The sequence below is a fragment of the Xyrauchen texanus genome, chromosome 7, assembly GCF_025860055.1.
Source record: "Xyrauchen texanus isolate HMW12.3.18 chromosome 7, RBS_HiC_50CHRs, whole genome shotgun sequence".
NCBI lineage: Eukaryota > Metazoa > Chordata > Actinopteri > Cypriniformes > Catostomidae > Xyrauchen > Xyrauchen texanus.
Genome location: NC_068282.1, coordinates 14,602,714 through 14,615,985, shown reverse-complemented (window position 1 = coordinate 14,615,985; position 13,272 = coordinate 14,602,714). Strand labels below are relative to the sequence as shown.

At 36.7% G+C, this 13,272-nt stretch overlaps 2 protein-coding genes across 2 annotated transcripts; one reads left to right on the top strand and one right to left on the bottom strand.

Moving 5' to 3' along the window:
- The first annotated feature begins 39 nt into the window (after positions 1-39).
- Positions 40-4,158, top strand: LOC127646221 (ubiquinol-cytochrome-c reductase complex assembly factor 2). The gene is made up of 4 exons (XM_052129722.1): positions 40-230; positions 570-644; positions 2,171-2,240; positions 3,660-4,158. The coding sequence occupies exons 1-4, from the start codon at positions 72-74 to the stop codon at positions 3,764-3,766; spliced, it is 411 nt and encodes a 136-aa protein (XP_051985682.1). The 5' UTR covers positions 40-71; the 3' UTR covers positions 3,767-4,158.
- Positions 4,159-5,426: 1,268 nt separating this feature from the next.
- Positions 5,427-8,318, bottom strand: LOC127646218 (translocator protein-like). Its single transcript, XM_052129720.1, has 4 exons — positions 8,105-8,318; positions 6,749-6,935; positions 6,450-6,588; positions 5,427-5,912 (listed from the first exon to the last, which is right to left on the bottom strand). Exons 2-4 carry the CDS (start codon positions 6,919-6,921, stop codon positions 5,739-5,741), a joined length of 486 nt encoding a protein of 161 aa, XP_051985680.1. The 5' UTR covers positions 6,922-6,935; positions 8,105-8,318; the 3' UTR covers positions 5,427-5,738.
- Between the last annotated feature and the right edge of the window lie 4,954 nt (positions 8,319-13,272).

Sequence of the window (13,272 nt, the reverse complement as noted above, 5' to 3'; positions counted from 1 at the left end):
ATTTTAAAAACGCAGTACGGATTGTCCCTCCACGGTATACAGATATACAGCACAGTTGTGTAACACAGCTCATGCATTCCCTACACATAAAAATGTCAGCGACCAGATACCGTCGGTTTCTCAAGCTATGCGAGGAATGGCCGAGGGACGAATCCAAGAAAGGTCGAGATTTAGGAACGTTTTTACGTCAAAGAGTGGCCAGTGCTTTCAGAGAAGGCGAGAATACACAGGTATGCTTTTAATGAAGTAATTACTTAACGGGGTTTCCCCCAATTACCCAGTTCTTGCTAAGACAAGTCAAATGTCGTCGTTCGTATTTTGTGCTTTGGTATTATTTTTATTATTATTATTATTATTATTAGACAATCAATAATATGTGTTGTTCTAAACATTTTAATGTTTTAGTTCTTACGACAAAGTGTCCTTGAAGGTTAATTTATCCTTGCATGTGTTTTGTTTGGAGAATTCTACAAATATAAGCTTTCAGTCAACAATGAAACTATTTGGGTGTATCTTTAACCTTGCCAACTTTTACTTAATTTGTTACGCCTTTTGTTGTCTCATTGAAGATTTCAGACCCAGAGAAATGTGATCAGATGTATGAAAGTTTGGCCCGCATCAACAGTAATGTGTACAAAGACAACGTGAGTCTAAATTTAAGTCATTTTCTAAGTGCTTCTTGATCTAACTTTATAAAAGAGAATTGAGATGGTAGTTTGGCTTTTAAACAAGAATAAAGTCTCTCCTGAAGACATGTATATTTTTGAAATGTCTAGGAGCTTGAGTGCATTGTTTGGAAGGTTTTCATATAATTTGGAGAGATTAGCCTATATTTGTATTTCCTTAATGTTGGTGAACTGAACTCTTAAAAAATGCATATCATGCACTGAGAATATTTGCTAAATGAGCATACAGTACTATATGCAGTGTTGTGGAAAAGTATTTGCCCCATCCTGATTTCTTCTGTTACTGTGGATATCTCATACTTAATTGTTTTAAAAATTAAAACAAATGTTAATTTGAATAAATGTTCAATAATGTAGGAATTTTGACTGCTTTGTCATTTATTATCAAGTGAATGTTTATCGCTTATTTTGTATATCTTCCTGGGTACCACCGACATGGTTGACATCACGCACCAGCATCTCCACAAAATCGGAGTTTAAAATTCTGCACGACTTTCCAAGTTGGAATTGCGACACTAAATGACATTCCATTGCACATTTCCTAGTAGGAAGTTGGAAAATCCGACTTTCTGAGTTGAATGGAACGCAGCATATTTCCCAAAATCTATGAAACTGCATTCATAATGGGGTTCAGCTGGACTAGACCCACCCAGGCCCGATTACTGCCAGCCCTGTTCAATCAAATCAACACCTAAATAGAACTGTTTCAGTAGCATGAAGTTGGCTACAAGTTCTCACCCAGTAGCATGCTATGCCAAGGTCAAAAGAAATTCCAGAAATGATGGGGGGGGGGTGATTGAAATACATCAGTCTGGGAAGGGTGATCAAAATTCCACCACAGTGTTGTGATGGACTGATCTCCAGTTATCGGATGCATTTGGTTGCAGTTGTTGTTGTTGTTGTTGTTAAAGGTGGCACAACCAGCTATTAAGTTTAAGGGGGCAGTTAGTTTTTCACATGGATGATATAGATAATTCTTTTTGCACTTCAATCTGTTTTAAATACTATTCTGATGCTAGTGAAACTTTGTAATACGGCACTTTTCAAAGCACTGTCTCCTTAAGATGATTCGCTTCTGTTTTCCTCTTTTGTAAGTCACTTTGGATAAAAGCGTCTGCCAAATGAATAAATGTAAATGTATAGGTGTTGGATAACTTTTATTTTTTTGTTGCTTAAATTTTTTTTATTAATTTATTTATCATTTAAAAACTGTATTTTGTGTTTACTCTGATTGCCTTATGTTTTATGGTAGATTTAGTTTGAATTTTTGAAACAATTTAGTACGAGATGTATACAATAACAGAAGAAATCAAAATGGGGAAAATGCTTTTTCACCGCGCTGTACGTTATTTTTTCAGCTCTCCGAACACCTGTCCTTACATTTTATTACAGTGAAGACTGAATAATAGAATGTCTTTCATTTTCAGTTGAGCTTGTTAACCAAAGTATGCAGCAACATAAGGTTTCTTCTCTCCCGTTTTCAGTTTCCTCGAGCAAAAGATACAAGTTTTACAGGCGTAACGGTGGAAGAGTGTCGAATGCTATTGGCAACGGGTGAGGATTATTATTATTGTTATTATTAATGTATTTATTGACAAACATTAATAAAATTATTGCACTAGAGCTGTATTGACTTGTTATGGCTTACTCTTTGACTTATTCATATGTCATGTAAAATCCTATTTAACTTGATGTAATCTAGTGAGCTGTCCAAAGGAAAAAACAACAGAGCATTAAAGGTGCACTCAGTAACCTTTTGTCTTTGTGCCATCTTGGACTTAGAGCAGCTTGGATGCAGCATCCATTTACAGGGTTCTTACAAGGTGCTTGAAGTACTTGAATTTGGCTTTTTCAAATTGAAGTCCTGGAAAACCTTTTGAAAATATAAATTTTTCCAAGAGGTGCTTAAAAAGTTATTGAATTATTGAAAATTTTAAAATGCGTTGCTTAAATCATTTGTTAAAGTAAAATGTAATTATTTTTGGAAAAACACAATGACTGATCACTAGCCCACTGCTGAACCAGGCAATGCGTAGACTGCGCTGTCACGTGACACCTGTTACTTTTGGCAGTGCTGATCAGAATGGTCCAATCACAATCAATTGTTACTGGAGGATTAAAAAAAATTATAATAATATATATATATATATATATATATATATATATATATATATATATATATATATATATATATATATATATGTATAGAAGTATGAATAGTTTTAAATATCAGTTTTAATTACAATTTACTCTCCAGAGTGAAAAAAAATTATGAGATGTAAAACGATTTGAATGCAGATCAATGGAGGTTTCAGTTTTGTGAACCATCAAGCGCCCCCTTGTGTAAAGAAAGATTTGTGTCTTACAAAATTGATTATTTCTGTCAAAATATTTTGATATTGACCCAAATGTTGTCAAAGTCATGTCCCTTGACATTTTTAGTCATGAAAATATTTTCAAATAGCAAAAAAAATAAAAGGAAAATGTTTTAGAAAATATATTTGAAATTGTTGAAAAAGATGCTCATTGTTGTACTTGTAATTAGTGGTGTTTTATAAAAACAAATTAACTGTATGCTTAAAAACAAAAATGACATCTCGAGCATAGCATCCTTAAATAAAATAAAAATGTGCTTCCATCCACTCCATGTAGAATAAAATAGCTTTTATAAGGTTACTGATATGACTGGAGTCTTCATTCTAATGTGTCATGATTTCCTACATATATTACAAAATTACAATTCATGTCTTTAGGAGTAAATCGTATTTTTTTTTTAATGAGGACAAAATACTGAGTGTGCCTTTACATTTTTTAAATAGAAGATTGTGTTACTATACGTGTGTATTTATCCGGATCGACTTTAATTTTCATGTCAAAGGGATGGGTTATTAGCTCTTATTTATCAAGCACAGGCAAGATGTTTATTTAGTAACTTGTATTACTGACTAGTTTTATAATTTCTTTCTTTTGCAGGAAACATGCAACAGATGGATGAAGAGAAGAAGGGGTTGTGGAAGACACTAATGGACCGCTTCTCCTCAAAACCTGAAGATGCCCCCCCTGAAAAAACTGTAAAATAGTTGTGCTGTACAGAAATGTATTTCCTTTTGCATATTTTCAAATAAAATGAAGATGTGTATATATAAATCTTCACTTCTAACAGCTACTGTGGATCTCATCATTATGATTCAACAGTTTTCAAAGAAGAAAAACTGGTGTTTGGAATTGAGACCACTCTGAAAATCATATAATATCCAGTATTAGGAAATACTTATTTCAATAGTCCCAGAGCAGCAAATAAGCTTGTTTTCTATGAAATGGTCCAGTATCTACATTATTATGATCCCTCTTGACAATTCCCACTGGATGATTTTAATTGTTGTTATTTGTAATGCTTTGAGTTGTGGATTCATTATCATTTTTGCTCAAGTATATTTTTCATGCCCTGCACTTAATAATCAAGAATATATTTGAATAAAAGTGTTGGTCTTCTATTTTGCATATAAATGGGCATGGCGATAAAGGGCATTTTCACTCATGAGATGCTTATTTACAAACAAACAAAAAAGCACATTTATTTTTTGGGTTTAAAGATTATTTTAGAAATATATATGTATTGCCTATGATTTGAATTATATATTTATGCTTATTCATTTACATAACTGTTATTCACCCATTAACATGGTGAATGCATGATCATTCAGATATTAAAAATGAGTATGGTGGTTTAATTTTCACTAATGTATCCTTGAGAAAATAATTTAAAAGGATATTTCACCCAAAAATGAAAATTCATAATTTACTCACCCTCCTACCATTCTAGATGTGTATGACTTTCTTAAGTCTGGAACTCAAAAATGAAGATTTTTACAAGATATTTCAGTTCTGTAGGTTCATACAATGCAAGTGAATATTGACCAGACCTTTGAAGCTCCAAAAATCACCTAAAAGCATCATTGTGGTTAAATCCATATCTTCTGAAGAGATGAAAGCAAAACAGATCAATATTTCAATCCTTTTTCACCATAAACCTCCTCTTTTAGAATGTGAATGTAAATGTGGAGTAAACACCTGAAGTGATATGGATTACTTTTATGCTGCCTTTAGGTGATTTTTGGTGCTTCAAAGGTCTGGTCACCATTTACTTGCTTTGAATGAACCTGCAGAGTTTAAATATTCTACTAAAGAGCTCTGTTTGTGTTCTGCACCAGAAAGTAAGTCGTACACATCTGGGATGATATGAGTGTATCATTTTTGGGTGAACTGTCCCTTTAAGTTTGTTTCCAGGTTTATAGCATTGCAATTTAGCATTTTATAAGTGAAGTGCCTGATAAATTATATGTAACTAGTACTGAAAATGCCAGCCAATCTCTGCCCTCGAATTTAAATATTTCACTTTATAGGATATTTGTAATGATTTAGGTTACAAATGAAAGCTGTTTTTGAAGTGCATTCATAAGTGGGAAATTGTGTAGAACAGTGGGGAAAAAATTAACTGTGCCCACTGAAGAATTTGCTTGTAGTTATTGATAATATGGTGCACACCATTATCTAAAATGTGTTCACAATAGATAGACGATAAAACACCACACTGTCTGATCACCACCCTTTCACAGCCACAAAAGGTTGTGACCACAATTCAAGTAATAAAAAACAATCCACAATATACAATGATTTACCTATACACCCTTTAAAGAAAGAAGCAAGTCATTAAAATATTTTATTCATATAAAATAGGAAAGACAGCAAAAAAGAAAGAAACAAAACATTTTTACTTTGGAGGCTTGTAAACAAAAATCTGATCTTGAAAGACATTTGGTGTAAAATGCTAACTTAAGTGAAAAGATGGAATGTGTTTTCACTTTTACAGAAGTTCAAGAGTCAAAATTAACTGAAGAAAGAAATTGTAAAAATACATTCTTAATTAAATTACTAATCAGTAACAGCTAAATTAGCCAATGTGAAAGAATAATTACATTTTTCATTGTGGATTAAAGAACAACTGGTCTGCTGTTTTAGTTATTAGAATAGTGTTTGGTTTCATTGGCCTCTTTACTCTTTTTTTGGATCTGGATTGTCTCTCCAGATGCAGTAGTTGAGGCTGGTAGCAAGGCAGAGCCAGGCAAAGTATGGCATCATGAGCAGTGTTGCAGTGCGGCTGATGGGATACCAAGTAACCATGGTGGCTGCCACTGTGCCAGTGAGCATCACTAGCTCTATCATTGCCTAAATAGAAAGAAAAAACACCACTTTATTTAATCAAACATATTGATGTTTAAAATAATACAATCATTTGCATGTGATCAGGTTTTTTACCATTTTTAAATATCACATTATCAGATGGAGTTTTAGGCAAATATTATTTGAGTAACATAAAACATTAATGTGTGATAATAATGTATGCTATATGCATTGATAATGCATTTTTATGTCACATTCTGGATGAAGAGGTTTTTGCAAACTGTCCCAACCCCGCCACGTTTCTTCACATAAATATCTGATACTATCTCATAATTGGAAGCAGAGAGACACTTCCTGGTTTACCTGTACTGCAACGCTGTTTCACAATACTTTCTAACTGAAATAACATTTAGGATTATTGAACTCCTGATTTCCCTCAAGTCCTGTTGGATGGTTCATAATTACCTTAAGTTACTAAAATCATGTAGTATAAACTGCATGGAGTTTTGTTTTAACCTTTTATAGCAGCATTTGTTTTATTTAATCCATTATCACAAGTGACAGTTAACTATGTCTTCTCACCAGTTTAATCTTGTGTGCTCCAAAGAAGATGGGAGTCCAGGCCCAGTTAAGTGCCAGCTGCAACCCATAGAGTCCCAGTGGCAACAGTGCATCCTGTGTGAAGCCTCCAAGTTCTTTCCACACAAGGTATGAACCATAGCTTTAAAAAAAGAGAAGAGCACACACCGTGTAGATTTTGTGCATTAGTTACTTATTAACTTGAAGTGAACTTGAACATGACTTTGAAGTAAACTGAACTAAAGTTTCCTTCAAAGTCTCTCAACATGCATAACCTTTGCAACCATAACATTTATACATACCCCATGCCAGTGTAGAGGGTGGTCCACACCACTGGAAAAGCAGCATTAGGTGGCCTCCATGAAGGCTTGTTGAGCGTAGTGTACCAGGTCTTCACCTCCTTCCTTGTGATCAAACCTCCAAATATCCCACCCACGTGAGGCAGGGCAGTAAAACTCAGCAGAGGAAGCCACATCCTTTCAGTGCAAACTGGCAAATAAACTTTTCTTAGCAAATGTTATGTATAACACATAACACATTGTTTTAGATTAATTGCATTGCACCCTCCAAGTCAGCAATTTCAGAGTATATCAGCTTATATCCAAGCACGGAAGGAAAGCAAGAGTAGCGTGGTGCTCATCTGCAGTAAATTAATTACGACAACAGCATTCTCTCGTAATGCAATAAAACATCATTGGCTTGATGCAAAAATCTCTCCTATATGGGTGTTTCTTCTACTTCAGGTAAAACAATGCCAAAATGTCTCTTTTTTTTCTTTTTGTTAAATTAAAATTTTACCATGCCCATATATTTTTTGTACTTTTTAAATCCCTTTAATGTACAGATTTGATAGTTTTAATCATGCCACAGACCTTCAATATTAGACTGAAAAAATATAACATTTTTAAAACAATGTTCAATAAAGTGTGGAATAAACAAACCATTCCCATTTCCGTCATTTGCGATCAAGCTGTAAATTGCCAAATTATGCAAAAATTATGAAAGCATTATTTATTAGTGTGTATTTAGGATGCATATTAGCATGATAAAAGAGGCATGTGGTGCATGAACATAAACAGATGTACATTAGTAATCAAACAAACAAACAATAGTGTGAGAATTTTTTTTTAACGAGACTACTTTCGTGAAGTCAACAGTGCTAAAAGTGTCCGTTGAAGAAACACCCTATCATGGTGTATAAATACATTAATAGCAAGTTAATCCATGCTTTATTGTACTTGCTATTTAACTCCGTTATTAGAAAATGGCATCTACCATAAGAACAAATACGCTTTTTTCACGTTAAATCAGTTTGAATGAACAAACTTCGGATGAATATAACAAGATTTTAGCATGGCTCGTGAGTTTAAAACGTGAGGAAGTTTTGGTTCAGCTCATGTCTCTTAAAACAAAACGTTATTACATTTAATCGTGAATATTATGGCGATACGAATACAAAGCAACCACACAAAAATCGTTGTTCTCATTAATTGAGTGTTAAAGAAATATCGCGCCTAGAACGGCTGCCATTAACAAAATGATTGGCACGCGCTCTGCAAAACATAATTATTTTACGCGCGCTACAAATGATAACATTTTGTCAGGAATATATAACTAATCAGAGCTCTAGTTGTAAATAATGACGCTGTTTTCTTTACCTGAGTTGACAGTTCGAAGCGCTGCTCAGTGTTGTGCGAAGAGTGACGTCTCGTTGTCCTATGACCCGAGTGCTCTTGAAACCATGATATAACCTATTATAACAGATAATGGGCGTTCGAGAAGAACGAGAATCAATGGAAGTTGCTTACGAAACGCTGGCCACTAGAGATGTATGCAAACATCTGCCGCTTCCTTATATTTTGTGCAGCATAATAATGCATGAATTGTGCGTTCAAGAAGATCAACGCTGCGCTGCTGAGGTTCAGATGTCAGTTTTTACTTTGGTACAGGTGTGCTATTCTATGGCTGACCTGTCTGTCTGAATCGGAAATCGCGGGGGGTCGGGGGGTCAGGACCCCCCCATCTGAGGGTTGTCCCCCTAAAATATCATTAAAATATGTGTATTGTAAATAATATAATGATATATTCTTAAAATAATTGTTTAAGAAATAAAATAATACAAATGCAAACGGGGCAACAACAAAAAAAACCTTCAAAAATTGCTCTTGAGAATTGTTATGTTTATTGTCCCCCCCCAACATTTTGATGAAATTTTCGCCCCTGGGCTGATGGCTTGTATCAGGTCTGTCTTCTATTCCAGCATAAATGCAGAGACAACTAGCCTATTAGTAAGACATTCATAGTTTAATATTTTTCGAAAACATAGTATAATGTGTCTCTGGGGCGCTCCTGTGATTGTTTTGAATGACCTGCTTAGACCAGCCCCAACAACGTTACTCAACCAATTCCGTGAGTTGATGGGGTGACTATATGACTGTTTGAACAACTGCAGACGAGGGGAATATTCAGACACTGTTTTTGCGATTCCGTTCGGTGATGCTAGTGTCCTAGAAATTACATCAGCTTTAAAAAGAAGAATTATACGGATCAATACATTATGGACAATTTACTGCAGTTGCATGATTAATATGTAATCATGTTATCCATAAAAAGTAACTATAATCTGACTTTGAGTATTTAAAATGTTTAAATTACCCAATTAAGTAGCCTCAAAGTGATTGTATGTGTCCTTAACATTATTAATTTTGTCAGTTTTACATAATAATTTTGTGTCACAATACTGATTTATGGTGTAAGGTTACATTTACATTTATTCATTTGGCAGATGATTTTATCCAAAGTGACTTACAAAATAAGGAAGGATACAACATAACCGATTCATTTTAAGGATACAGTACGAAAAATGCTGAATTACAAAGTTTCAGTTTCATCAGAAAAGTATTATCCAAGACAATGATTAGAGTGCATCAAGAACTTTTTTTATGAGTGTATGCTCATGTGCTCACGAAAAAGATGTGTATTTATTAGTTTTTTGAAGACAGAGAGGGAATCTGCTTCACGGATGGTGTCAGGAAGTTCGTTCCACCAAAGGGGTACAGTGAAGCCAAAATTCCGGAAAAGTGATTTGGTGCACCTTAGTGTTAGTACAACAAGGTGCCACTCATTTGCAGACATCAGCTTTCTAGTGGGAACACAGCTCTGCACAAATGATTTTAGGTAAGCTGGAGCAGACCCAGTGAATGTTTTGTATGCCAGCATCAGAGCCTTGAACTAGATACGTGCAGCAACCGGCAGTCAGTGTACAGTGACAAAGAGGGGTGTAACATGCGGTCCCTTGTATTTGTTGAAGACCAGACATGGTGCTGCATTCTGGATCATTTGTAGAGGTATAATTGCGCATTAAGGAAGGCCAGCTAAGACAGCATTACAGTAATCCAGTCTAGATATGACAAGTGACTGAACAAGGAGTTGTGTGGCATGTTCAGAGAGAAATGGTCTCATTCTCCTGATGTTGTAGAATGTAAATCTACATGATTGGGCTGTCTTTGAGATATAGTCAGTGAAAGTGAGTTGGTTGTCGATGGTTACCCCTAGATTTCTGACCTTTTGGATAATGTTATTGTAGATGAATCTAGCAGAATGGTGATGTTGTGCTTAACAGCAGGGTTGGCTGGAAAGACAAGGAGCTTGGTCTTCACTAGGTTGAGTTGAAGGTGGTGTTCCTTCATTCATACGGAGATGTCTGCCAAACAGGCAGAGATTCGAGCAGTCACTGTTGGGTCGTTGCTCTGGAAAGACAAGTGGAGCTGTGTGTCTTTGGTGTAGCAGAGGTAAGAGAACCCATGTACTTGAATAATGGGTCCCAGTGATGTTGTGTATATAGAAAAGTGGGCCAAACTTGACCCCTGGGGTACACCAGTAATTAGCTAATGTACCTTGGACACCTCACCTCTCCAGGCTACCTTGACAGACCTGCCTGAGAGATAAGACTTGAACCAGCCAAGCAAAGTTCCTGTGATGCCCAGAGTAGAGAGGGTGGACAGCCAAGCACCTGATGGTTGACTGGGTCATAGGCTGCAGATAGGTCTAGCAGAATAAAGACATGATCTGGAGCCAGCTCTCACCTGTCTCAGCAATTCGGTGACAGACAGCAGGGCAGTCTCAGTAGGATGTTCACTTTTGAAGCCTGACTGATTGTGGTCTAGCAGCTTGTTCTGTGAGAGAAAGGCAGAGATCTGATAGAAAACTATCCTTTCGAGTGTTTTCACCATGAATGGAAGGAGAGAGACTGGTCTATAATTTTATACTTGTGCAGGGTTAGGCACAGGTTTTTATTCAAGCCTGCTTAAATGCAGTGGGAAAAGTACCTGTAATTAATGTATTAATTATGTGTGTGAGTGCAGGTAGGATGGATGGAGAGATGGCTTGGAGAAGGTGGAAAGGAATAGGGTTAAGGGGGCAGGTGGTGGGGTGTTGGAGAGGAGGAGTGATGTCAGCGATGGTCAGAGGAGTAAACGTAGAGAGAGAAGAGCTGCATACAGTAGATGGGTGTTTGAGAGGGTGTGGTGTTGAGAATGTACTGCTGATGGCTGTAACCTTATAAGTAAAAAAAAAGTGGTCAAAAAATATGCTGTTAGCAAGGTGTTAAGGGGTGGAGGGAAGGACAGAGGAGTCTGTTAAATGTCCTAAATAGGCTGCATGTGCCTGTGGTGTTGTTGATCTTGTTCTGATAATAGGTAATATGTTTTTGCAGATGCAATGTTATCGGAAAAGGAAGTAAGCAGAGATTGTACTTACTCAGATCTGCAGATCTTTCGATTTCCGCCATCTCCTCTAAGCTGCCCTGAGATTGGTCCGATGTTCACAAAAAACATCAGAGAGCCAGAGGTTGGGTGGTGTCATAGGTGCTGGCCAAGAGTTCACTACCAGGGAGGAAAATAGATTTTGTGAGGGAAGAGAGTTAGAGACAGCAGTGGAAAGGCAGGTGGGTGAGAGAGAACAGAAGTTATGGCGAAAGGAAACCATAGGGGGGAGTATGTGTTAGTGTAGATGGAAGTGTCATGTTAAATGGACAAAGCAGTGATTAGAAACATGTAATGGAGTTACAAGAACATTATTAGTGGTACAGTTAGGTGTATATATGAGGTCCAGCTGGGTGCCTGATCTTTGCATTGTGGTAGTGCAAGTCGAACGTGGCCAGAAGAGCATAAAGTTCAGCGGCCAAGGGCTTGTCTAAGTGTATATTGAAATCAACAAGAACCACAAGTGTGCTGCCATCTTTGGGGAAGGAAGATAGCAGGACATCCAGCTCCTCAAGGAAGTTAGCTAGCTGACCTGGAAGGCAATAAATGACAACAACATGGATTTTTGTGGGTAGCGTTGTAGCGATAGTATGGAATTCAAATGAGTTATTGATACATACTGAGGAGAGTGGTGAAAATGTCCAGTTGTTTGGAATGTGCAAACCTGTTCTCCCACACCTGTATAGCCATGACTGGTATGTCGAGGGGTGTGAGAGAAGTTGTTGGAGGGGGCAGAGGGTGTTGCTGTATCCTCTGGGCAAATCTACGTTTCTGTCAGAGCGAGGATGCTGAGGGCTGACTGCATGGCGAAGGCAGGAAAGAAGTCAGCTTTGTTCATGGCTGAATGGCAGTTCCAGTGTCCAACCGAAAATGAGAGAGGAGCAGGTGCTGATGCGCAAATGGGATGTAGGTTGTGTGGGTTGCGATGCATCCTGCGTCTGCATTGTGTAAACCGTCTGTAACAGGGATGTGCATGAGGGCACATGTTATGCGAGGAGTAGACAGAGAGGAATGTAAAAGGAAATACAAAATGAACAGATACTTGAGTGCTTCTGGTGAGTGGCACATTGTCTGTGTCCTTGCTCTGTGAACTCACATAGGCAGACTCGCTGGACGACTCGCACAGGTAGACACACTTGTCTTTACATTAAGTAGGTCTTCACACAAGGAGGGCTTCACACAAGGGCTGCTGCTTCCACGTCAGTATCAAAATAGTCAGTGTCAAAATATTTACTGCTATCGCATCAAGTGATAACAGCTGGGCACGCCTTACTATTTAGCACAAGAAAGCTAGTATACATGGATAACCGAAACAAAGTAGTTAATTAAGTAGTAATTGCTCCTTGAGTAAAAGCAACATAGAGAATATTGTTGTGTAACCATCCTCACTGTAAGCAAAATCACCTCTCTTCACCAAAATGATAACCCAGCGAAACAGAATTGGTTCTAAATCCCAAACTATCAACACAACACACTATTAAGTCACCCCCATTTCTCATCTTGCTCAAAAATACATAAAATAACACTTTCTTTCAATATTTTTACTCTCCACATCAAGTCCCATGCAAAGCATGCTGGGAACAACAAATCCCCTGCCCAAATCCCCTTGCCCATGTTTTTGAACATACTTGATTGGTTCACATTCACCCTACATAATGTAATCTAGAGTGCACTTTTTTTTCCGAATAACATTAATTGAAAGCAAAGAAAACAAGTTTAGAGGAGAAACACAGTTTTGTTGTGTAGATCACAAATACAATTATTTAGTAAATCAGACAACCCATGTTTTCCTTTCTTTTTATTTATTTATTTTTATTGTGCATGAGAGTTTATGAGATACTGTAGACTGATGCTTTATTTAGAATTAAACTAAACTCACCACTAGATGGAGCATGGAGGTAGAAGGGTTTTTCATTCTTCTATTATTGTAATCATTCTTGTGCCCTGTTGCTCTTTGATAAGAAAGTTTGATAAGTTCTTTTGATAAATACAACTTCTTATAATATGAATTTAATGATGACATTAAGTTGACCTGAAGACTCTTACTTCCTCATTAGTATAAA

Bases quoted from the DNA above. Each gene is read 5' to 3' on its own strand.
- LOC127646221 (XM_052129722.1), top strand. From the start codon at position 72: ATGCATTCCCTACACATAAAAATGTCAGCGACCAGATACCGTCGGTTT. The intron at 231-569 runs GTATGCTTTTAA...GTCTCATTGAAG, and splicing joins GAGAAGGCGAGAATACACAG to ATTTCAGACCCAGAGAAATG. The intron at 645-2,170 runs GTGAGTCTAAAT...TCCCGTTTTCAG, and splicing joins GTAATGTGTACAAAGACAAC to TTTCCTCGAGCAAAAGATAC.
- LOC127646218 (XM_052129720.1), bottom strand. From the start codon at position 6,921: ATGTGGCTTCCTCTGCTGAGTTTTACTGCCCTGCCTCACGTGGGTGGG. The intron at 6,589-6,748 runs GTATGTATAAAT...CTTTTTTTAAAG, and splicing joins ACCCTCTACACTGGCATGGG to CTATGGTTCATACCTTGTGT. The intron at 5,913-6,449 runs GTGAGAAGACAT...CTTTCTATTTAG, and splicing joins GAGCACACAAGATTAAACTG to GCAATGATAGAGCTAGTGAT.